The following is a 26,892-nucleotide window of genomic DNA, read 5'->3' on the forward strand; positions in this document are numbered from 1 at the left end:
ATCAAGCCAATAATAAGGCAGGCTGCTTCTCCAGACCTGACATGTGCTGCTGCTGCGTGCAGGTCTGGAGACAGAGATAAGTTCTTGCTTGCCTTCTTCCTAGAAGTCAGGAAGCAACAGGGGCTTCTCACAGCCAACCCCTGACATAATAGATATCTAGTAAAAAAAAAGGAGATTACAATCCAGCCCATGCAGGAATGGCTGAATAAAGCCATTACTGCAAATACTGTTATCTCTGAAACAAATCCTTGTATTCAGAGACATATCTACTCCTAGAAAATATGTTTGCCTCTACTGCAGGTCTCATTGTGGAAGGAAGCATTGTGAGTTTCAACCTCCGATAGTCTGTTTGACCGTGTTTGATAAGTCAACACATAAAGATGCAAATGTCTGCCTGGATCTGAAAACGATTCTTGTCACTTTTCAAACGACATTGTAAGACTTTGTATTCAGATGGAATTTGTTTTGGAGGTTTGACAAAAAAGGCCAAACAGGTGACATGCGCATCAGTCACAAGCTTCAAGCTGCAGGGAAATAATGTACTGTTTTATGGATATATAAGAGAAATGGCCGTGGGCCAAACCAAGCTCAGCATATTTAATGTGCCTGTGTGTGTGTGTGTGTGTGTGTGTGTGTGTGTGTGTGTGTGTGTGTGTGTGTGTGTGTGTGTGTTGTGGATGAGTGAGCGAGGAAGAAAGAGAGTGAGACAAGTCAAACTTTTTCTCACTCTCTCACAGCTTCTCCCCTTCCTTGATGAATTATCAATGCTTTGAAGTAATCAGTATGCAGAGGCCAGATTCAAAGTTGGGATCACAGTCTCATCCCTGCAGACACATGAACTAGCATTCTCAGACACTGAATTTTGCGGCTTGCTCTGCATTTCCCATGTGTTGTGATAGGGAACATGAATATGCATCTTAATCCTGTTTGGCTGCAAGTGCTTACAGAAGGATTTTAATTGCTTGTGCAGATGCATGGCATCTCCTGCAGTATTGCTGAGCTGAACTAAAAGTGCTGAGTAGGAATCGCAATCATATTTCTAAAGTCTACAGCTGTGCAAGCCTACTACTGCATATGTCTAATACAATTATTGTGGATCAGACTACATTTCCATCAGATCAAAATATTATTCCTCCTGCTCAGCTCATGATTCTGTTAAATTGTCAATATACTTAGTCTACAAGACGATGTAATGCATTGACTAATGCTGGGAGTATATCTTTGTTGGTGCATCTAATGCACCGATACAATAAACAGTTACCTGTGTGCATTTAGAGATATTCCATGACAAATGTATGTGATTAAAAGTAATGCAGAGTATATTCAGTAATGGTCAGTCCTGTCACTCCATTGACAACAATTTAAGATTTCCCTCTAAAGAATAACCTCACGATTTATAGGGACTAGCACCTGAGATTGCTGTATAGTGCTGTCCTGACATTTTAATGCATAGATAATAGCCTTCTCTACACCAAAATATGATCAGCACTTTCTTCCCTGTTGTCCCCATTTTCCAGACTCATTTGTTTGCCTTAGTAAACCTCAGTGATTTATCACAGACTTACTTCCACTTTGAGAACTGTAGCAGGAATAACAACGTGTTTAGGAGAGCCAGGTTCTCCACCGAAGCTGCTTATTGATCACACTGTATGATATTTATAGTGTATGACTCTCAATTCCTGTCAATTTTGCCCTGGTACTGGAACTAGGGCTGTAACAATATCAGATTTTTACTACATGATTATCGTGGCCAAATAATTCACAACAACGATATCGCGATATCTATAGAAAAATGTAAAAAAATTATCGTTCACTTTGTTTATTGTGCGTTTTGTCTCGTTTTTGGCAAAAAGAATAACACTCATCTGTGTGTGAGGCATTGGGGGAGGGGGTTAGGGTTAGGGTTAGGGTTAGCGAGAAGGGAAAGAAATGGAAATGATTTAAGAGGCTCTTGATTATTTACACGATATTATCACAAGTGTATTATTAACATATCAATATTTTATTTGATAAATATCATGACCAATCGCCAACACCGGTATATCACGACACCCCTAATTGGAACCTGCATTCTAGGTCATAAGTAACAGAACCATTAAATGTAATTACTACTTCAAAAACAATCCTCTGCTGAGAGACATTGAACACTACCATCATGGAACATAAAGGTTTCTCGCTCACATAGCTGCAAGAGGTTGTTTTGAGAGTGCTGATGTGGAAAAATGATTGTAGCGTCTTGGGGGATGACACGGCTCATCATAATTGCAGTAGACAGCAAGTGGATATGGTACATTAACCACGCAGAACCTTATCCATTTTATGTCCACATGACTATTTTTACCCATCACAACAACTCAGGACCAGTGCACCTCCCATAAAACAGGCAGTTGGTCACTTAGTAGTGCTAAAGCACATACACAGATACATACAAATACCATATCTTACAGTTAAGCAGGGTATAGATTGGACTGCAGTGTGCACATTGACTTACAAGAATTACAATAAAGCAAATGGCTGCATGAGGCACTGTGCTTGTAGCTGCATGGTCACTAACACTAGCAGTCCGTCAGCCTGATCTCAGATGGTAAATACCCAAATGGGACCTGACTGAATATTGCCACGAGCACCACATTCTGTCATTTGCATCAGTTACAAAAGAACACAGAAGCAGTGAATGTAGTTGTCTTCTAAATAGGCTCAGAGGTCTCAGACTGTTCTTTTTGTTCATGATCCGACATATATTACTAAAATACAAACTATCTTAATTCTCTCCAATTCATATACTCTTACTTAAAGTCAGCAATCAACACAGTGTAGTTACTGTTGGCACAATCAATTCATGCAGCCATCTGATAGCAGAGATTCCCTGCAAAAGGCTGTAATATTGAAATGAATTTGATGCCAAATGCAGCACTTCAGCAGTTGAGAGGACTGCCTACATTCACCAGTTATAGTGGAGATGTTTTTGTGCAGCACAGCTGTCTGAAAAAACAAAACAACAACAACAGTGTTGTGCATGAATATTTTTTTTCAGTGGCTTTTGTTTTTATTCTAATTCGTCCTGACTAACATTCAGAGAGAAACACGCATGTGTAAGTACTTTACCCTTCTTGATATTTAATTTCTGTCTGACTGATACAATGTGTAACATGATTCTGATGACAGAGAGACGATCTTGAGCAGTCACGTATCCCAGGGGTTATTATTATGCACGCAAAGATGATTGACGGTCTTAATGTAGTAAAGAGCATCAGACACCCACTTGTGGAGCCACTCAGATTATCATCTTCATCATCATTGTAGCTTTGACTGTAGGGCGACAGGTCAATTCACTTTTCATTTAATCAAAATGTAAATTGGAGGCTCCACTTCATGTACGAATAATGAAATATTAATTTACGTTTATGAACAGGTAGGATACAATGTCCTGCTCATGCTTCTCGTGCTTAGTATTTGATTTTCTAAAGAGAAACATCATTGTGATGTCTCTGAAGGTGGTTTCAGGATTAAGTATAACTCACTGCTTAAAAAGAAGTCCTGGGCGTTACAACTTGGAACAGTAATTATCTCTGCAAGACTGTCTTATTATATTTGTATCGTAATTCTGCTTTTCCACCTAGGCCCTTATGTTAAATTCCATGACTTATTCATGACTTTCATTAATTTCATTAACTTGAGATAACCTCCACAAGGGGCAAGCAGCACAGTGGTTGAAGGGAATTGCATCAGAGAACCCCGACGTACTCAATGTGTGAGCCGAGTTGTAAAATAGCATGCAGATATCTCCCTGTTAGGAGACTTCTTTGAGAAATGTACCTGTTACGACTTCTCCAAGTAAAGTTAGATTAATGTTTGGACTCTGACTGGATTATTATACCCCATGTTTTCCACAGATTCCATGCACAGTGGGAACGCTGGTAATGTCACAGTCAAATGCAGTACGTAAGGTAAGGTAGACACTTTTATATTTTACCTTTATTACTATGAATTCATGATCAACAAATGAGTAAGAGGAAAAGCAACAGGATGCCACATTTTAATCACCAGTCCAAGATTTCACATGCTTGAGAATGTTTAAAAAGGGGCATCAAGCAAGAAGATCCAATTTAGCCCACTGTGCAAATAACCATGTTTCAGAAGAGGACAGGAATGTCAACAAGCACGTTTCAGTCTAAATATAAGGAGACTTCCTCTCGAGACCTCTATAATTATCAAGAAGAATGTAGAAAGTGGTGACTCACGCAAGCACTGAGGCAGGTCTCCACTCCAGGTCCCATTCCCTGTGCAGGTGAGCACAGCGGGGAAGGATAGCTCATAGCCAGATAGGCAGCTGTAGCTCACGCTGGTACCCCACTCCAGCACTGAGCCCTCCAGGAGGCCGTTGGGTATGGATGGGGGTGTAGAACACGTCACCACTGTGGGGATAGTGAGGACACGGGCACAGTCAAGACAAGCTTATTAGAGTAAAATCGAGTCAGGTTTGAGTCCAGGATCAAAAGTATTGTGCAGCTTAAACTAGCAGAAGACACATCAGAGCAGCTCCGGTCCTAATGTCAAAAGTCAACAATTACAGCAGGAAAAGCCGATGGACTTGAATGAATCAAAAATGTAATATACAGAAACCAGATCTAGCAAAAGTCAGAGGACATTTTCAAATCTGAATTATTGCAACTCTATAACACAAGACCTTTCATGTAGACCTTTCTAAGGTTAAAGGTTGCATCCATAATTGCTGCATGTTGTTGCAGCAGCAGTGGGGTGTCGACAGCAAACATGAAGGAGTCGGAGATGAAGGAGCAATTTAAATCCTTGATAGTTTCAGGGTACTGAGCATAGACGGTACCGTTTATGGCTCTCTTTAACAGTCCCACCTAAAATAACTGTTCTGGGAATGTGGTCACTTGAGAATCAAGACATGTCCAAGTCAAAAATATGAATGTGAGGAGGTGGTGGTGGTGGTGGTGGTGGGTGAGGGTGGTGGTGGTATTAAAATGTAATAAACATGGGAATAAATTACATTTTTATCCAATAAAGTGTCGTTATTACAGCTTTTATCTTGCCATTATATCCAGAATGATAAAATGTCCCAGAGGGTATAAGCATTACTTATTTTTAAGACACAACAGGATGGAGGTTAGCTTTTACCTGCAGGTTAAACATGAACACGGTGTGTCAAATTTATTATGGCTTCAAACTATGGTGCTATTCTGGAGATTTTAAGAGCTAAAAGAGGTGGCATAAATTCACCATTCTACACAATGTGGATTATGACTGAATGAAAACGAGATCTTTAGCCCGGAGAAATGGTCTGTGTGTTGACTGTGTGGGATGCTTCTGCTGTTTTTGTTTACTGAATTATTTCTGTCAGGAATGAGGGGACATCTTGTCTCTGTGTAAGCTGTAAACTTTCTGTTCAACAAATGTAATAAATTTATGCATAATAAAGTTCGAGTTTGTTCTGATACACTTTGAGATGAACCCATGGGGGCGCAGATGGGATATGGGTTTTAGTGATGTGAATAAATTATAGCAGTTGTTTTATACCATTACTATCCTCCCTCAACACCCATCATTTCCCCAAGTCTCCGTTTCTTTTAGACATACTCACGCATGACGAAACACTTCAGTCAGGCTGTAGCCAAGCCTCGCAACTGTCTGGCAAGATCAGATGTTTAGTTTACAAATCCAGTTACTCAAACTGTCATGTTAACACCATGACTCTCAATTTAAGGTTTAGGGTTTTGGCAGAAAAACAACATTGTCATATTCACCTTCCAAATACATGACACAAATATACAGATGCAGCCTTGTGAGAGCAGAGTGGACCTCTTGAATATGTAGGACCATGAATAGAGGCACCCACACCCACCACATTCATGGGCCTCATTAGAAAGAGAGCTCGGGCAGGTTGGACAAGCTGCCACCTGGGGCACAGATTTCAGAGTTCCCGGACCACTGGATACTTCCATGACTGCCTTCTTCCTTTCTTCCTGCTTCAAGCGTATTCACTTTATTCTCATTTCCAGAGCACAATTCCCAAACCTCCAATAACTTAGGGTAGCTTTCTTACATTTTAATATATGTTCATCCACAGTTAAAACTATTTTACTAAGTCAGCTAAACTATTGCTCATGCACAGGAATAAGACTAAATTATTGTTCATCAAAGTAAAACTATGATGCATAGAGAGAATAAAGGCAACTCATTTGGACATAACATCTAAATATTGAATATAAAACAGCTGGCAAAATTAGCAATGCTACATCGGGGCTTCCTTTCATACATAACTCTAACCCTTTCATTTATACAAAATAAAGAACGCTTTTGATCGGCTGTTTCAAGGTATGTTTCATACTGTAACACAGTTTAAATTAGAAAATGAGTAGGTTTCACGTTAATAAGTTAGGCACATGGTGGACAACTTACTTGCTTTGTAAACTTTTTCTACACAACAACTTACAGTAAATGTGGAGCAAGCCACTGTGGGATATCACACATTCTCTCCAAGGTGGAACCATCTTTTGTTCTTGGTTGGCAGTGGATCCTAACAGATTTCCATATGGACATGTTGCAGCAGTATACACTATATATGCTTTAGATGTATGCTATATTTGGAAAGATATTTGGGCCATGATGAATAGTGAACAAAAGTTAAAGGCAAAACAATACTGACGTCGCAATCTGTTTTTTAATGTTTTATTTGGTAATGTAATTGCCTTTTCTCAAATTCTCAAGGAGAAACAAGTTAACTTGAAATTGTTCCTCTTTGACGTTAATTAATTAGTAAAGAGTGACTTTCAATTTGGGATTTCCATGTTGTTGCTTTGCAGCCCAAGAAAAAAAAAGAAAAGGCACTTCATTTTGCATTACGCCTCTAAAATGCCCGACTGGATGCTGTAAAGTAGAACGTTGGATTGGGTGTGTGAGTGTGTCTCCCTACACTATGTCTGTTTGAAAGAAAGGAAAAAGAGAGAGAAAAAGATGGAGGGAGAATGAATGAGTGAGCACACGAGCAAGTAGGCAAATGACGCTGATTAGAGGAGTAGGCCTACTAATCCCATAAGCATGGCATCAGAAATTACTTTAAATAAAATAAAAATAGATAAATAAAAAAAGGCATGGGTGGCAGGCAGAACTGAATGGGAAGTGGAGTGTCCCCATTTTTCCTAAGTAGTTCTAAGCAGCATTAGTGCCTCTTAGCTGAACACGCCAAACCTGGGATTCAAACTGAATCCTTGCCGGGCGAGGCTTAGGATGTGTCATTGGCAGTGTGTGCATGCACACCACACACAAACAGCATGGCCATCACTGACGCACACACATTATGTATGTTATGCACAGTCGGCACACGTAAAACCTCTTTGTCTCTTTTTAGCCTCAACTTCTCTCTCCCACTCCCTTTCTTCTCTCTCTTTTTACCCCTCCTTCCCTGGAATATCGGTCTATATCCCTGCAGCGCATCATGACAATTTCAAACAGCTCACCCCGCCTGAACCTCTGCACCTTCAACTTGAACCCAATCATGCAAAAGAAAAAGGCAACCAATCTTATTGGAAGAGGCATTGTTTTCAGCTTCAGATGCAAGAAATATTGAAATATTCTCAGTCCTTTTCGAAGACCTCTTGCTGCGTAGGCTGTCAGCGAGAGAGATGATAAAAAAAGCTGTGATTACCAGCGGCTCTTCTATTGCTTTGTCCTAGATAGTCTTAGAAAGAGACCAAAGGGGAGGAAGAGAGTTACGACAAGGAGAAAATATAGCATAAAACATCTGTAGTACTCCTTATACTCATCCAAACTGAGGAATCAAAACTAAATACACAAAGCACACACTTGCTGATCAAACTTTCACCCCATGGTAAGTAAGGGCAGCGATAGTGACGGACCCTGTGGCTGACTAATGCATACAGGTCAGTACGAGTTGACAGCACTCGGGCAGCGGCAGCAGTGGTGGGAGCAAACGTGAAGGTGTGCAAGCATCTGTGCTTGTGTGTGCATGAGAGAGACACTTGTGTAATTCAATGCCCACATGTGATTGTCTGCATGCATGGTGAGAGTGTGATGAAGATGGCTAAGCTCTAGGGTTTCGCTCCTCTCCACACCACCCCCATCAAGCGTAGCAGCATCAGGGCTGAGTGCCTGAGCTGTTGTGCTAGCTGTCAAGGATTAGAGCTCGGAGGTTAGGAGCTTTACACACTTTTACACACGTGCGTGCACACGTACACCCACGCGCACCGTCTCTCTCTCCAATACAACTGCCTTGGGTAAGTTATGCGACCTTCGATTCACCCAACAGCTTCAACATACCATAGAACAGGGAGCATTAATAATGAAACAAGCAAGAAATATTAAAAATCAATGTCAGTTTGGATGTTGTAAACTTCTAGGCAAGGTACTACAGGAAGCCTGAGGAGGGCTTAAAACCACAGCACCCTATGAGTTTAGCTAAGAAAAAGTGACTACTTCTGGTCAATAACAGCATTCTATACACTATATATGTATATACAGTATAACTAGAAACAACAACAGCCATTACTTACAAAGAAACGATCAACAGGCTTCATGTTTTTACAGTTCCTGGTTCCTTTATAAGAAGGCTGCGTTTGTCTGTTTGTCTGTGTCCGTCAAACTCTCTCTTTTTCTCTCACAGTTCATTTTTCCTCTCCTATTTCTCAAGAGGCAAATACAAGGCCACCCTTTCTTCTCTGTAACTGAGACAGCCACTTGGGAACAGTTCCTTAGCAACAATAAGCCATCATTTGCCTTGTGGGCTCTTCCCTCTCGTGGTGTACTGTTCGCTGCACAAGTTAATCTTCCCTGCAATGCTTACTTTTGGGTGTCAATGGCAGACATGCTAATCTATGCCTCCACTCAAGCGTCATAAATCATAAAGTGATGTAGTGCTGATGGGCGTAAAGCAACTAAGTCCTCTTAGTGGATTTTCTAACTTTGATGTTAATCAAGCCCATAGAATGTGTGTACACAAACTTTTAGAGAGAGGAAGCCAATGATTAACTGTTGGAGTACAAATAGAAGGATCCTTGTTGTGATGAAGAGGACGCTTTAGCCATACATCATCAGGTGTCAGAAGAACTTTTAGCTTTGGCTCTGTTCTGTTTTAGCTTGCCACAGGTGCAACTCTAGAAGCAGGTGTAGGTGAAATCACTGTCCTAGATCAAGGGCTCTAAAAAAGTATAACACGTTTTGTTTTCTGAAAGCGAGCTGACTGTCTTTTAATCTGGGGACTCGTTAAAATATAGTAGCACTTTCGTAATGTAGTGATGCACTGGACACCATTTTGAAAAACAGATTCAAAGTGTTTATGTGGGTGTTTATACTTGTGCAAATATATGCGACTGCATATAGATTCTTGAGGGGGAGTGTAGAAATTCAACCTTACGCATTGCATTATCAACACACTGAAGTGAACAATATGACACTATCTGACGACATGGGAACTTCTATGTCACCTTGCTTGCTAATCTCATTATATATATCTCAGGGTGTAAGCATGTACTTTATATCGTACGTGACAGTGTGCTAGCGTGCCAAGGTTGTTACAGTGCGCTCTGATGGTTATCAAGGTTGACTGTCAAGTGTCTACGATGCAGGGTGTACGAGTGTGCATTTGTGGGTGGTACCCACCTTTGCATGCTGGCATGGTGCCACTCCAGGTGCCATTGTTGGTGCAGGTCCTGGTGACAGCGCTGTCCCCACCGATCATCACATACCCCGGCTGACACATGAACGTCACATTCTGGCCCACGGTGATATCTTCTCCATATCTAAGTCCATTGGCTGGAATACCAGGGTCGCCACAGGCGATCACTGTCATCGGTGGTCAAACATAAGGAACTTGTATTAGAAATCATCCTAAATGGTGTTGCTGAATAGTGATGAAAACATTCTGAATTGCAATATGAAATATTATGTATATTAAAAATAAAACATCAGATTATCAGTACAGAGTGTGTGATGTAACAGACCCACATCCCTATGCATTCTCAATACAGTGGAGGGCATGCTTTTCTCCATAGATTTTCTATTTTAAGCCTTTACTTGCTAGGTTGGTGGTTCCCTAATCTTGCATTTGTGCCATCAGGACATGTTATTATTGCTCATATGCTATAGGCAAAAAGGGTGGGTAGTGATTAATAAGTATCCTCTCACCCACATACTGTATGTTGTTCCAAAGTTTTAAACTGAGTTACCAAATAAGGCTGTGCATAATGAAAATGGTTTACCAAATACAGCATTAAACAAATCAGAAGGGGCAACCGCACCTTCAGAAGACCCACGGATTGAATTTAAAGCTACGAGAAACTCGCAAGTTAGTCACCAAATAGGGGTTAATTGTGAGGTGGTCATCAGTTTTGTTAATCGCCTTTTTCTTTTATGGTTCAACAGTTGCAAATAGTGTTAAATGCACACTACAGTATTTTTAACCTTCTCTACAATCCATTAAATGTGATGTGAATATGGTATTAGTGCAGGACGCAGGGGCTCTATTGTCATGACACATGGTTACAGTGATTTGCACAATAATGCTTTAAACAAACAAGGGTCTTTAAAATGGTAACCGTTCATGGACTAATAAAATAAATAAATTCTATCAACTCAGAAAATAACATTTATATATAATGGTTTCTCATTCTGCATTTAAAAGAAGCCACTGGACACTTGCATACAAAAATGCAACACAAATTACACGAGGAACATTGTGTATAATATTATCAAGGTAACCACAATGACACATCTGTGCTTCTGTGCAGCATTTTCTCAAATGAGATTGCCTAGATTGCCTGTGCATATGCTGGGCAATACAAACAACTAAACAATGATTTTCAAGGCTCCTATTATGATGTTCAGTTATGTGAAGATAAGAAATATTGACAGATATTGATGATGCAGCTGTAACCGTATTAGTCTATGACCAGGCAATCAAAGCATCATCACACAGCATCTGCTGTGCTCTTCCCCTCAAGTGTGAGGGACGCCTGTATTGTTATAGTAATCCTCACAGTAATAACAGTGTTTTATCTACAGGTTACATTTCTAAAATGCTCCACTGTGGTTATGATATTTCTTTTCATATGCCATTCATATTCTTGGCTTCTTTTTATTGCACAATTTCTCCAAACTAAACAGATGGCCGAGTGTCAGGTCTTCAACTAGTGCTATCTCTGAATTGTAAGTTGCCAGACCTTGTTTAATCTTACAGCCCTAATTTGTGCACACTTATTACAAAATGATTCCTGACATGTTCACCTTAATGTAAGAAGCAAGTTTGATGCATATGGCTGTCCCCGCTAACACCTCCTCTCTTAAATTAATTTTGGTTTGTATATTCTCAGCTGCTGCCAAGGGCCTCAACACTTGGACACATTTATCATCGCTGGGTAAGACTAACTTTGTATCTTGTCGAGATACATCAGAGTGCTAGTTGTGAGCACAGAGAAGAGGTGGGGTCTTTACTTTGCCACACACTGAGGTCTCCAGTTGATGGTTGTACTTGTTTTGCTTCCTTCCATAATGAGTCTAATCTTAGATGTATCGATTTTCAAGATAAGCACACAACTACAACACATATAGGTTAAACAGTACCTTGCAGAACATCTGGTGAAATGTATGATTAACTGTATGGCCGTGATGCATGTCTGATGGATGGCACAGGTTGTATGGCTCTTTGTTATGTGTTTTCTGTTTATCCATACTAAATCCTCATCAGAGGTTCCTGCACCCTGTAATCTGTGTCAGATGATTGGACTGCAGTACAGTCTCCACTGATGTATTTGATGTTTGATACACAATGACTCATAATGGAGTAAGGGGGTTTTAGTTTTACTTTGACCTATGCTGCTGTCTGCCATTAATGTAAATTGTGTGTGTAATAAATACACAAACCTGTCAGCCTTATCTAATGTATTGGACTGTGTTGATCTTGTGGGTAGTGAACTCCTTTTTTGGGTCAGTTCACCCAAATCATACAAGAACATAAATTCCTGCTTGCACCTAAAGTGGTATCTATCCATGCAGATAGTAATTTACAGAAAGAGCAAACTGTCCATTTAGAAACATCATCCATGTTACATCCCAGTTTCCAGTTTGAGTCAGATGCTTTACACACCCATCATTCCAGCAATATGAGAAGGTACATTTCTGCTTTGCTAATGAATGTAACTATAGATCATGTTGATCTGTATAATCTAGCGGCCAATAATGTTGTTTTTTCCAGAAAGTACACTTATTATACAAATAAAGCATTAAGACTACAACATCCAGGTTTCAGAACCGCACATATCCTGAAGCTAAACACTACAAACAGCACTGCAGGCCACTCAGCAGGTTAAATAATTGTGTAGTAGAGCAGATGTTTTTAATGCACTTCAAGCACTTTATCTAGTGGGTCGTTTGATATTGCTGCTAATTTCCCTACAGGTGCTTGTGTTTTATCTATTGTGTTCTCTATGGTCTGTGGTGTTTTATTTTACCCATTTGCTTTATGCTTCTATGATGATTTTATGGTTATGGATATTAACTATCTGTTTTATACTTTTTTAATGTAATATGTGCTTTATGAGTGAGTGGCTTTACTATTTTAGTCTTTCTTTGTCTTTGTTTAAGTTAGCTCACCAAGAACAAGTTGAAATGGCAATGAAGTATTGTATAAACACCCTGAAAGAAGGTTGTTTGTGCCACTTTTGTTCCATTTTAACATGTACAAGCATTAAGTCTATGCTTTTAGAATTTCCCCATGAAATGGACAACTGATGTTTATTTTAGTGTTTGGACCGGTCTTCTTTTTTTGAAAGTATTGAATCTTGAATCATGGTTTCAGCTTGTACGTACTGTTGGGTAGTTTCATTTATAAGGAAATATATTTGAAGTAAAAACAATATAATACAATATATACAAAACATTATTCTTCTGAAATGTAGTGTAGTAGAGTGGATACAAAGTCACAAGTATTTCTTAATTACTAGTTACTAGTAAATGTCCTTTACTTCAGTAAATGTACTTAGTTACATCCCACCACTGCTGTAGTGCATGTACAGTATTATGTGCATGCACCTTTTTAGGTGACTGTACATAGGTGTTTTTGTTTGCTGCATTCTAGTTCTTCAGTTCATTTTGAATCTGAGCCACCAAAATCACACTGCAACACATTATCTTGGATTAAGCATATGTCTCTCCAAAACATAAGCCAGAAGCAGCTGGCATGAAATGAAAGACAGCTGATACCAATCGTTATCAGAGAATCATCTCATGTGGATGTGCAAAAGTGGCCTTAGTAGAAGTGAGACAGAAAAAGTATGTGTGCACATGACTGTAAATGTTTACGTGTGTCTGTCTGTCTGAGTGAAAACCCCCAGTCAGTAAGCACAATGCAGAGAAGCTGCAGGCTGTTGACTTCAACAACTCAATTATACAGCTTCTTCATTTAGTTGACGTGCTCCCAGAAAACAGGTTACTGGGAGAAATCAGGTTACAGCAAGAGGAGGAGTTTACATGCACTGTAATATACTGCGCCCAGTAAAACCTGCATTTAAATACATCTCTGTTCATCACCAACTGAACTTTCAATGTAGTTTTTTGAGATGCAAAGAAACCACTATGAATTAAAGAATTTAAATGTTTTGGTTATTTAATTGATTTTGCTCTTCATTTCATTTTATCCTCCAACCCCACATCCACAAAGACAGTGTTGCTGTTTAAACTATGGGACAGAGGAAAGGAATGGAGAAGAGGAGAATACTGAAAACTAAATAAAAGTATAAATCAACAGGATTGCAGCATGTTACATGGAAAGTTCCTTCCTGAATGAGCACAGTGCACTGTTATTTTATGAAGTGCTCTATGGCTTTACTTCACAGTTCACTGAGCATGTCTCTTTCCTAGTGCGCTTCTGCTAATTCCCTAACATGCTCTCTAAATTTCGTTTATCAAACATCAAGAGTGTTAGGAAAAAAATTAAAATAATAACTTTTCTCTCTCCCCTTGAGAATGTTGTGTGACTTTGATCTGGTAACCTCCATGATCGATTACTCATGAACCGTGAAAATGATTGCCTCCTTAATGAAGGCACACTGAGCCAATCTTGGCATCTTGTTGATGTTGATGGCGTTTTGATGTCCCTGAACTGACCACTAAAATGTAATGTGAAGTGATAGCATACAGGAGGACAGCAATAATAAGTTTGGTGATGAGCAGGCTTAAAAGTGGGCAAAAGAGGCAGGAAAGCTATTCTGCCTTTCTGCATCTTTGATCATTATTATTCAATCTTTCTCTCTTTCTCCCTCCCTCCCTGTGTGTATCTCTCCAGAGACTCATTTCATTCCCAAATTGAAAATTATGCCCATACCATTTATCTTTTCTTGTGATTCAATAACAAGTAAAAAGAACGAGGAAGAGTGAATATGGTGATTTTCAGAGAGAAGAACAATGTGTAATTTTGTTTGATAGTCACCCTGGTGCAAATTGAATATAGATTGGCATACTTCTTAATTACTGCAAGGCTCATTTGCTGAGATCCAGACAATAAAAAACTGCTTGACAGTTCTGAGGCTTTGCAGGGAGCGAAGGCTCAAAGAGATTTATGTGCTATTTGAAATCTTATACCCTATTTTAGCACCACTGTGGATCATTCAGAGGGCCTCCTTTTGGCAGAAATAGAGAGCGAAATCATCTTCAGTACTTTCTTAATTCTTTATCTGCTTAACAGTATAAATGACATGTTTAATTTGTTTATAGATAGATTTTATTAATCCCGAGGGAAATTTAGGCATATACAGCATCAAAGTAGACATTAATTGTGACTGACATACGTGGACATAAGTAATTGGTCAGCAGTGACTCACTACCATAAACCAAACAGAGTGCATGTCTTCCTCGTCCGATCTTTAGATGGTTTTCCCTCTAAATGTGATTAACCAAGAAACACTGAATTGTGCTTAGTTGCGCTCTTGGTATTCGGTGCATATAAAACTCACTTGTGCAGTTAGGAGCCATCCCAGACCACGTGCCATTTGCCAGACACTGACGTGTGGGCGAGCCAGCGAGGAAATAACCCTCCATACAAGAATACACCATGGAGTGGGAGAAGGTTGTGCCATCCACACGGGAAATACAACCATGAGCAGGTGTGGTTGGGTTCCCACACTGTACCGCTGCAACACAGGGGAGAAAAGAGAGGAGGTCAAGGTCAGAGGTGTAAAATAGTAATGGCTTTTCTATTTTCCATATCAGTGATTCAATTCGTGGGCTGAGAACCCCCCAAGGTGGCAGCAAGATCTTCTGAAGGTCTCAAGGTGATTAAAGGGCCGTGAAATATAAATTCCTTCAATATTGTGTTAATAGTAATATTTATTCATAAAATAACTGCTGTTTTGCTTTTGACCTGATATAATATTCGTAGTTTCTTGAATCAGTCCGATTAGCACTCAAGTGGAACAGTCTGAAAAGGGTATATAGAAATCTTAGAATAAAAAGCTTGCGCATCACATCAGGAGATGCGAAGAAGCATTTGTCTTTTTCTTTCAAAGAAGCTGTGAGCCAAACCAGTAAATAACCCTTAGTGGTAGGTGTTAGTGTAACACAAATCCCCATCACTCTATTAATGGTTCTTCAGTAAATAAAGTGCAGTTTGTTTGTCATGTCCCATCGTACGTCCACGGTGATGCTATTTAGTGCTGTCTAAAGACAAGAAGAGGACCGTGGGAATAATGTGAAAATTGGCAGCTGTGGTCCAACAATAACAGAGCTTTTAGTTTCCAAATTAAACTAAATAATAAACAGATTTAGAATGATGAAATATCACTTCTGAGAATCTAAAGCACACATTGAACTCAGAATTTCATGCAAAGTGCTACTTTAGATGTACACTGGGGAAGAAAAAATACACTTTTTGTAGTGAACTGAAGGGTTGGGTTTTTTCCACTAAGGTATTCTAGAACACGCCAAACTAAATGTATCCCTGAAGAGAAAGGAGTTAGTTTCGTGTGTTTTTCTTCAGCTCCAAATCATGTCTAATTACAAAACAGATTTGCTCTCTCAATCATCTAATTGCCTGGAAAATCTGAAATAGTGATCGTTGTAGGAGACAGACGTGTAGGTGCGCTTTGGTGATTTCTCAATTATCACATGTGAACACACACCGAAACTCATCAAGGTGCAAACATCACTCAGGCACCTCCCAAAGCCCGCCAGGTGCCATCATGCTCACATTACTGTACTGTAAAAGCACACACGCACACACACACACACTCACACACACTCTTTGGCTCCGTTCTTAATAATTCAAGACAGACATGATGACAGACACACAGAACAGACCTTGATGGTATTGTGAGATGGACATTAAACTCCACAGTGACTGTTTTCCAGAGACTGTGAAAGGCTGTGGATAACGGATGGATGGGCTTTAACAGTAGACAGGGCTTTAGATCACAGACAGACAGCACCGAAACTCATTCAGGCTCTAGTGAATTCCTGCCCCCTCCCTCCCGAGGTGGAGGGATGGCTAAAACAATCTTTAAATCAGTAGTTCAGCGGCGAGATGGAGAGATAAAAAGGTAGTAGAAGAGAAACGTGGGGTAAAAGAAGGGAAGGGAGGGTAAGGCTGACCAATAGAGAGAGATAGAGAGACAGGTAGGAGGGACAGATGGAGGAGTGGACAGGGACGGAGAGACAACCAGACAACAAGATTAAGACGGAGAGAAATCAAAGACAAAAAGGCTGACATCAGGGGTAATGAAGGACAGAGAGAGAGAGAGAGAGAGAGTAAAAGAGGGAGAAACAAGAGAAGTTAACTAAAGGGAAATATACAGAGAGCAGTTCAAAGAGCCTGCTCATTTGCCTATCATAATAAAAATGACACTGTGGCAACCAGGGGGACAGTAAGTAGAGAGAGCAGAACCAGTCAAATATTTGCCTCAATATCCGGTTGACCCCTTGGGGTAATTTATGCAAGAAGTAGAGCTGCCGTTCTGTGAACTAATATCTTCAAAATCCAAGATGATTCATTTATCACAATCCAAAAAGAACTTAGCTTTAGGTGTCTAGAATTAATGAATTTTTTTGGGTGCAATCTGGAAGCTAGTCACAGCATCATGTGCTGGCAGGAAATACCAGACTGCAGCAGAGAGATACTTATCCATCTGGTGCAGTGCTGTGTTTGTTAGCTTTTGCAATCATTTGTGTCTGTAGGTGTGGATGCACATGAGCACCTGTCTGTACACTCCATGCACATTCATGCTTGCATGCTGCCAATGTGTTGCATACAACGTTTACAACTGATGAAGTTTCAGTACAAAACCAAAACTTTTTTGATAACGTATTTTGAAGAGTATAGAAAATTAATTAAGCTAAATAAGCAAACGTATCAAATTCAACAGCGTCAACATAATAGCGTATTATGTTCCTTGCCAGGTAAATGCTCATGTTACGATCTTGGTTTCTGTTTCCTGTTTTATTTTGAAATGTTCCCTTCCCCTTGTGTCATGTCTGGTATTACTTCCTGCCCTTGTGTTTTCTGCCTTTCTCCTCAGGTGTGTCTCGTTCCCTCATTTAGTGTCTGTGTATATATCCCTGTCTGTCTCAGTGTTCTTTGTCGGATTGTTGTTCATGTTACGTGTCTGTTATCTGCCTGTTCGTGTTCTGCTCGTCCCCTGATTGGTTTTTGTTACTTTGTATATTTTACTAGCTTTTAATAAAATAAAGCTCTCTTTTAGTTAGAACCTTGTCCAGTGTACTGCATTTGGGTCCTCACCTTCACCTCACCGTGACGGCTCATGCCATTCAAACTATATGCCCCCAGTTTGTAATTGAACAGTTGTGCAAGAACTTTTCCTAAGTTAAATTATATAAACATAAAAAATATTCTATATTAGGTTTGAAATATTAAATATTTGATCAAAGAATGTGTCAAAAAGACTAGGAATCTGACCAAGCCTTTAATGCCAGCTTTTGGTATTTGAAAGTGCTATGGGTACTTTTGAGTCAGTACAACAAAGTTGTGAGGTCTGCTCCCTTACCCTAGTGCAGGGGTCGGGAACCTTTTTGGCTGGGAGAGCCATAAAAGCCAATTATTTGTTTATGTATTTGCCATATATTTAATCAATTTGAACGCAACTTTATGCGTGCATTTTTTAAGAATAACACGTCTCCGAGTACTAATAGCGGTATCCGTGTTGCATTGAACAGGTGCTCTTTTATTAAATAAACTAAACGCTTACGTTATTTATCTCATATTTCAGTGTTTACTGCACGGGTGTCAAACTCAAGGCAATTATGACCTATTTAACCTCTTATGTCTGTTGTTGTTGGTGTTGTTTTTGTTGTCCTGCATTTTAGCGCCTTGAGATTGCTTTTAGCTTTGAAAGGCGCTTTACAAATACAATTTATTATTATTATTATTATTATTATTATTATTATTATTATTATATCCGGCCCGCAAGAAAATATCATGTCTGTCATAACTGGCAGTTATGGTAATTAAATCAATGCATGGCACAACCACGGGAAAAGACATTTGAGGAAGAATCTAAATGTGTGAATGAAATGAAAGTTTTTGGAAAGCAAAGGGAAACACACCACAGATCTCTGGGACGATGTGAGCTGGACTGTTTGTCTGTTTGACATAACGAAGCATCTCACTGTTAAACCTGCAGCTTCAGGGCCGTGTGATCACGGACATGTATGATGCCAAGCTGCCTGTGAGAGACTCTGATGCAGAAGGAAACTTTGGTTTCCAAACACTGACAAACATCTCCACCGCTGTGTTCCCGACAGCATTCTGCTGATCAACTGAGACCATTTGCCGACTTTGCTGCTCAGATATTTTAATTGAACTGCTCAGCAATCCGTTTGCAGTTGACTTAAATATGTTCCATATCTTTTTGCACTTTATGTGTATCCTGTTCAATAAATGTGGACCGTGTTTGGCCCTCGACCTAGTCCCAGTTTTTAATGTTGGCCCTCTCTGTGAATGAGTTTGACCCCCCGGTCTACTGCTTGCTTTGCACAGTTTCTCCTCAGCTGTTTCACGAAGGGCAGGGCTCCGCCCCCTACACACACACACACACACACACACACGTGTGTAAGTGTGTGCGCTGTGCAGTCAGAGACAGAGCGGAGGAAAGGAGAGTGGAGAACTAAAAACAAATCCGCTGCTAAATGTTTTACTTTAAAATGACACAATATAATTGTTTATTACTTGTTAATCATGTTAAAAAATGTCAGCTCAAAATTGTCTGCGAGCCATATCGCGTAGTTTCATGGTGTATGTGGGCCTATGTGTGTGGACAAGTATTTGTGTAATATCTCTTTGTAGGAGTCCAACTATATGCACTCCTCTCCTACTCTTTCATTTGTAACATCACAGAGACATTTGACAGATTTCCCTTACGTTTGCAGAACGGCTGTCTTCCCGACCAGGTCCCGTTGGGGAAGCAGATCCTCTCTGCCGACCCGTACAGTGTATGTCCCACGGTACAGGTGAAGCGAACCTTGCTGCGCACTTTAAAGTTGCCTGCCTCCCTGCTGGCATGGGCAGGTGTGCCAGGATCCCCACAGGTTCCTGCCAAGTTGCCTGCAATGGGAGATAACCAGACAAGTAATAATGAGTACAAGACCCTGAAGATGCCATCCACTTTAACTGTCTATGTGTGTGTTCAAAGATTGGCCCTCTTAAGTTGGTATGGCAGTGAATTACAACGCAGTGTTCCTGTCAAGGAGAGGAACACTACAGAGAGGACTTAGACTCAAACTGTACATCTTTTGAGACCTCCAGGAAGCAGCTATAAAACACACAATGCACCAATGAGCAGTTGTCACCATGCCAACAACCTGGAGGAACAATACCTTTCACTGCTTTGACACCAGGAGCTTTCTGTCCATAAAAACAGCAGGGCCAGCATTAAAAGGCAACCAGCTGTGGTTATGAGGAATGATGAATACAGTTTGACCTCTGAAGCCAAATGCATTTTCATTATCCTGAATTATCTCTCCTGTCTTTTGTTCTGTGGAGGAACATACAGTACGTTCAGTGTCTTGCACCACCTGTCTTGCACATCTATAAATTAACAACGAAAAAAGATGCCGTATCTCCTGTAAATTCTCTTCTCATGTCCCCATTAGGGCTGTCACTGATGGGTGAAAGAGACGGGACATGATCTCCATCAAAGCCATAGGAGATGAGAGAGATGACAGGTATGAAGTCAGGGTGATGCCATAACTATGAAACATTTTATGTTGTGATTAATAGTCGGCTTCGGCTTGGCAATCGGATCGTATAGCGACGATTGAAGGGATGGTACATGATTGTTTTCCCCCAACACTGATGTTAAAGCAATTATAACTAATTTACTATCAGAACTAAGATGTAATGAACATAATCTCTAGAATCTGCGCACTACTGTGTATTTGGAGAAGGTTTTGGAGGAGCAACATAACCTTCCGCTGAGCCCAGTTAATCAGCACCAGCTAGCTGTCTCTTTTCCATGGACCTGACGACACATACAGTATCTTCATTCACCACATGCCTGCTCTGCACTACATTAAATAACGAAACATGTTTCTGTGTTATTGTCCCGCCTTTGTTTGAATAGGGGAGACATTGCTATTAAACAGATTGTTTTAATGTTTAAATATTTTAAATAAAATGTACACTCTTTCATAAATGTGTATCCATGTAACCTTTAATGTATTGATTGCAGAAAGCTTAAAGCTGAGTTTATTTCAAAGCTTCTTCAGCCACCCACTGGTGATTGGATCTCCTTTCGCCACTCTTGAGTAACCCCGATTGGATGATATGAAGTTAGAAACGATCCCTAATGAACAGCAAGCAAAGAGTCGAGGGGGAAGGATGGTTCTTGGTTTTGCATTACTGAGGGCATCCTCAGAACAAATGAAAAAAGCACATAACACCATCCAACCACCCCCTCCACTGCTTCTTCCATGCTCTCACAGAAATGAAACCAGCAAAGGAAATAAAAGAGAGGAATATTTGGCATCAGAAGACAGAGTATCAAAGACGTCTTTCTATACAGTAGTTGGATAGACAAAGCAGGAATGCAGATAGGCAGACAGATAGATCACTGTGGTTGTCTGTATAGTTCAGATTGTGAAGGATCTGTGCCTTACTGGCTGTGAGATCCTGTTCCTTGAGCTGTGCACACACCCTGTGCATAATTCCTTGTGTATTGGATGCTGCTCTCCGTCTACCGAGCAGCAAACAGCTGCAATGATACTGGACTTGTTGACAAAACCTCACTGCACAAACATCAAGCTCATATCTTCTACACACTGCTCACATGTGCACAAGCTGGATTTGTCAGGTCAGGTGCTCACAGCTGGAGATGATTAGTTTGTGTGTGGCTGTGGTAAGCAAGGAGTGTGTGTGCATCTAGTATGTGTACCGTTGCCTACCTCTCTACTGCATACGAGTGTGTGTCTGTAAGAGTGTGCACTTATGAATGTGAGCGCCTGTCCGTCTGTGCATGTACTTAAGTGTGTATACTTATTTGTTGCCTGTGTGTGTGTGTGTGTGCATGTCTTCTTGCGTGTGCATACACTGTATGTGTTTGCTTGTCTCACAGCAGCTGTCGGTACTTCACAAGTCTTCTTCAGTTAGGTGAGGCAGCCCGGCACGGAATGCACTGTGACAGCTATAATCTCTCTAATTGGGATGGCGGTGGATTTGGTTTGAATCTGAGTTAATGTCCGTTCACCAGGCTCCCTTTGTGAAGAAATAATAAGGCCTTCAACTCAGCCATGCAACAGACGAGGACAAAGGGGGAATAGCTTCACAAGCAGTTTTAAGCCCCCTCTTACTAATTAACACAGGAGGACAGATGAGGGGAAGGATAGATGCATAGATGGGTACACGGACGACAACTGTTGCTGATGCTGGGCTGGACTTCTGAGGAATTCATAGCCCAAATTATGTTGTTGCTATTGGTGATGACTCTGAGAATACACGTGCCATTTAAACAATTTCTGATCCTGAAGACTACGCAGCAACCTTTATGCAAATACACTTTAAACATACAACAACACTTAACACAGATTGCTCCTTTATTGTGCTAACACTGCAGTACTAAATGCATCACCTCAGAGGTTTTTGCTAATGTGCCTGTGAAAAGTAGGTGTTATAATACAGTATATCACACTCTCCAGACATTTACTGCATCACAACCTGAGCTCCTGTTGCCACAACTCATTTACAGCCGTGTTGTGCTTCTAAGTTTTGCTACAGCTGAAACATATTTACTGCCATGGATTGGAATTCATCCTGCATCTTACTGATGAACAAGTTATCCACAAGGGTGTCTTATTTCCAGTTGCTGATTCCCATAGTTAGGAGCACTGATGCAGTATAATCCTTTGTGACAATGTGAAGACAATGCATTTACACTTTAATGGTAATTACCATCAACTATATAACCAATATGATCCGAGTCCTACATGTCACAAACATTCTAACTTCTTCATTTCTGTACTTTGCATAAAATGATAAAAACTGCCTTGCTACAAAATGAACTCAAGTTGCATTTTTGTGATCTTATTACATGTAACCAAACTACGTAATATCTGCTACAGCGCACCTCAGCACATCCTTTTTCTTTAGCTTGGTAAGCAGCGTCTTTTATTATGATTAAATCTTATGGTCACTGACCCAGGACTCTTTTTCTGCTGCACAAATTCCTCCACAGGGGTTTACTCTCTAAACAGCAGTTGCTCTTTGACAACTTAAATACTTGGGAACAGATTCATGTTGGCTTTACTTGTCTCACTTTTTAAGTGATGAGTTGATGCTGATTAGGTTTTGGACAAGTTAAATTTAATGCACTGAATCTAGTTTGGTAATAAATGTTTTGTTTTGCTCAGATTAAAGAGTTTATTGGCCGGCTTTCTTCATACAAACAGAGGCAGTAGAGCTCATTTTGGTGAAACACAGCTCAGAGTAAGGGATGAAATTAAATATAATACAACATTAGAAGCTCGTTTGTCATAACAGCAGGGTGCTGATCAAATCATCTCAATAATAGATGGAAAATTGCTTTTAAAGGCTGAAGAAGTAAGAAATACCTTCCAACACTCATTATTTTGACCATAAGCATTATTACATGCTTTATTAGATTCTATGGCTATAATTTCAAGACTTAAAACCGCCATTAGGCTGTACACAGCAGATAATTATGCAAGTGCAGATGAAGAGAAATACTTCACCAAACTTCTGTGTCACTATTTCCATTTCGCAAAATCTAGAACATGTTTTTTTTATGGAACGTGTGACTGGTCTGGTTTGAGCATCATGTGCATCACCCTGCTATGCTGGGAGTCTAACCTCACTACTTTCAACTGTCTCAGTAAATACAAAATATTGAAGGTGAGTAGAGTTTGCACTCCCATTTAAAGAAGAAGAAAAAAACACTCATACAAGTCTGCTTACAAACATTACTTCTGGGTCAGTGAGTTGAACAAACCAAGTGAACATTCAGTAAAGTGAAACCACTTAAATGGTCAGGAATGCTTAAGTGTGATGGGAGAGTAGAGAACAGAGGGGATTAAAGAGGGAAGTTTGTAGTTGTGCAGAGAAGATTCTGCAACTAAATGTACTGAACACTTGAAACCGAAAGTTCTGTTAAAACTTTAAGTTGCCAGAGTGCATTTAGGTTATGTCAGGGGTGATATCTTTAACTCCATTGATTGTTTTATGCAGGAAGCAACATTTTCTTAAAAGGATTATTTGGCTGGTGTGAATTAATAACTCCATATCACTGAATCAAATAGTAATGATGGGTGATGGTCATTGTTTGAGTTATTTGGTACTGGTTCACCATCAATGTACATTTTCAAAAATTCTGTTCTGAAAAGTGAAATGCTGAAACTGCTTTGAGTAGATGGGCAATTTGTGGACAATATTTGTCAAATATTTTTGGCTTGTAGGTACAATTTTAAAAGAAATCTTGGAAGAGCTCCACGGGGGTCTAGTTTGAGGGCAGTACATTGGCTCAGTTTTCTCATAAATATCATGTGTGTGTTTGCTCTGAACTTCACAAAGGCTCTAACCAAATATCTCAGGATGCCAGAACTCCCAGGCACTCTGCCATAGTAGCGTGGTATTCACTATCTAGCCATACAGATAGATTTGTTTTGAGACATATTAAAAAAATAAATATAATTCTGGCACTAATACAGCTCGGGCTGGCTCTAATACAATGGAGTTTGATTGAATTATATTTGTGGTGCTTACAGCAATGAGAAATTACAATAAAACAATTCAACAGCAACTTGTCACTTCAGCATGCGTGTCCTGATTAGTCTGTATAATCCCCAGAGATTGCTGTGAACAGTTTTCACTGGAACTACTTACTACCAAAGAAATAGTCCTTATGAAAACTTGACAGTGTGTTCTGTGGAGTGTCCGGGGCGTTGTTTCTTGAAAAAAAGATGTTGCTGCTGAATTTTGTTATTTGTTTAATGCTTTGAACACCACAAACAGAATTCCATTAAACTCTAAAATATTGGGGTGATGACTGTAATCTCACACCAGATATCTCAAAGCCAGGGCAAATACAACTAAAACTATCTGTGTGGCTTGAAATCACTAGAGGTAAGTGAGAAAATATGTTTTAATATGTTTCGGTAAACACAACTCTTGTCATTCATTTAGAGAACCTCTATGAAGGAAACACAGGCTGAGGATACTTAAAAACTACCAGTCCAGTTTAATATAATACTGATATCAGTTTCATAAGGAAGATTGAAAGAGACACTTTGTGTTGTGTGAATTATGCAGGAATGCTTGTGTATGTCCATGGCTATAGTTGCGTTTGTGTACCTGAGCAGTGAGGCAGTGGGCCGCTCCAGTGTCCGTTCAGTTGACAGGTTAGTGATGAGTCTCCTATGAGCTGGCGGTCTCCAGAGCAGGAATAGCGCACGGTGGAGCCAAAGGTAAACTTCTCTCCGCTCATCACTCCGTGGGGAGGTGCACCCGGGTGGCTGCAGTCCACCTCTGCATGACCGAGTGAGGAGAGGAAATAAGATTATTGACGGATGAGTGAATGGATAAACGGAATAGTGTGGCATGCCTCAATCACATGGCTTGTCAAGAAATGCTTCCAACCAGTTTAGTAGCCTGTTGATCTACACAACTGTGGACTTCAAAAGTATAACCAACTCAAGGAAGCTTCTGTTGAAAGAAAATAAGACTACTGTGCCTTAATGCTTTAAACAAAAGTAAAAAAATATTGTACATACAATGTCTTCTTCTTCTGACCTTTACATGTGTGTTGGTGCTTTCAGTCAGCTTAGTCTTATAATGCAAAGTTCTGTAATTTCACAAAGCTAATTTCTTAACAAAGAGTCAGTGATGCCTGGAGACGTGAATAAACATTTGAGACAGACACTCCTGTGTATCTCTGTAATTGCAATTTTATTTGATGAAGTAAACGGCGTGCGTCATCTCTCTTCCATGAAATGAAGTGCTTTTCAAGCCTGTGTAGTGTGTAGCGGTTTACTTTAGATAATTTCCACTAGAAATAGGTCATTACTGTTGGCGGCCTCATACGAAAGTAGAGTGCACGACAAGCCAGGTGTTTGAGAGCAACATTACAACCTCAGATAACCCCTACAGTCCATAGATGGTTGTTGTTAGGATTTGAGAGCTTGGATTTAAAGGAACATTAGCTATAGCCTGAACAACTGGCCCAATGACAGTTTCCCCCATTTCTCAATTAGGCACAGTGCAACATAACCATAAGCCACTGAGGCATCGGACATAACGCAGATGCTCTCAGCCACAGCATTTAGCAACTTGTACCATTTAAACTCTAGAAGCAAACGAGGACACGAACAAGGTTGTGGACACTCAATCGAGAGGGAAACTTTTCTATTTGCATTTCTTGTTAAGTGTAACAATTAATTAACTTTTTCATACGTGCACTAATTAAAAGGAAAGGCGGATAGGCTGATGCCAGTTGATTGCCAAGGTAATATTAAAAGTAGCGACTGTACCGATGCATTCTGGTAGAGGTTTGTCCCAGTGGCCGACCGGCTGGCAGGTCAGCACCGATGAGCCGAACAGGTAATATCCTGGGTTACAGTCGTAGAAGACCACGCTGCCGAATGTGAAGTTACCGTGCTCAATCTTACTCTCCCGGATAGAATTGGCAGGGATACCTGGATCTGTGCAGTTCACCACTGAATGAAAACGGAACAAACATTACATTTACACCATCATGAATCATTCAATTAGTTTAATCATAAAGGGAAAATACAGACATCAGAATACTGACAGCAGTCAAATTGATTTTTATTGCTGCGGTGATATTTCAGGCTAAACACTAAACAGATGTTTTCAATGTAATTTCAGGAGAATTACTGCTGAGACTGCACAGCATGACTATTGGTTGAACTAAATGTTGAACAAGGCCGGTATTCCTGTAGCCCTGAATGTACCTCACAATGTCCATCTATAGATTCAGTATCTCATTTATACTCTCTTTACCGTGAACATTTTGTTGTAATAATGGCAAGCAGAACTGTTCTTGGCAATTTTTCATACACATCAATTTATTGTGGTGTTCATAGATAATGTAAATGAATTATTGATGTAAGGTACAGGATATTAAAGTTTATTTCAGCCAAAGTGAATATTCACTTCTTGGCAGCGTTTCAAACCCATCTTATGAATATTATGTGTACAGTCGTCTCTGTTCATAAGGTTGCTATGGCACTAATGTTCAGAGTGCAGATCACACCACTGCACAGCAGGAGGTTAAATATAGAACGCAGTAATAGATGACTGAACTTTGATACCCTATACAGTTTACTTATACACATTAAGGTAACAGGATCAGGACAAGTTGTATTCAAGTCATTAATAATTTA

General features: G+C 40.0%; 1 protein-coding gene across 1 annotated transcript in view; it reads right to left on the reverse strand.

Annotated features, from left to right (window-relative positions):
* The window catches only part of LOC115021174 (CUB and sushi domain-containing protein 3-like), a 205,022-nt gene that overhangs the window by 20,798 nt on the left and 157,332 nt on the right, over positions 1-26,892 (reverse strand). Inside the window, 6 exon segments of the mRNA XM_029451384.1 lie at positions 4,242-4,415; positions 9,643-9,825; positions 14,988-15,164; positions 19,403-19,585; positions 24,842-25,015; positions 26,017-26,202. Coding sequence (XP_029307244.1) covers positions 4,242-4,415; positions 9,643-9,825; positions 14,988-15,164; positions 19,403-19,585; positions 24,842-25,015; positions 26,017-26,202 — 1,077 coding nt within the window.

This window comes from Cottoperca gobio, chromosome 16 (genome assembly GCF_900634415.1).
Source record: "Cottoperca gobio chromosome 16, fCotGob3.1, whole genome shotgun sequence".
Taxonomy (NCBI): Eukaryota; Metazoa; Chordata; class Actinopteri; order Perciformes; family Bovichtidae; genus Cottoperca; species Cottoperca gobio.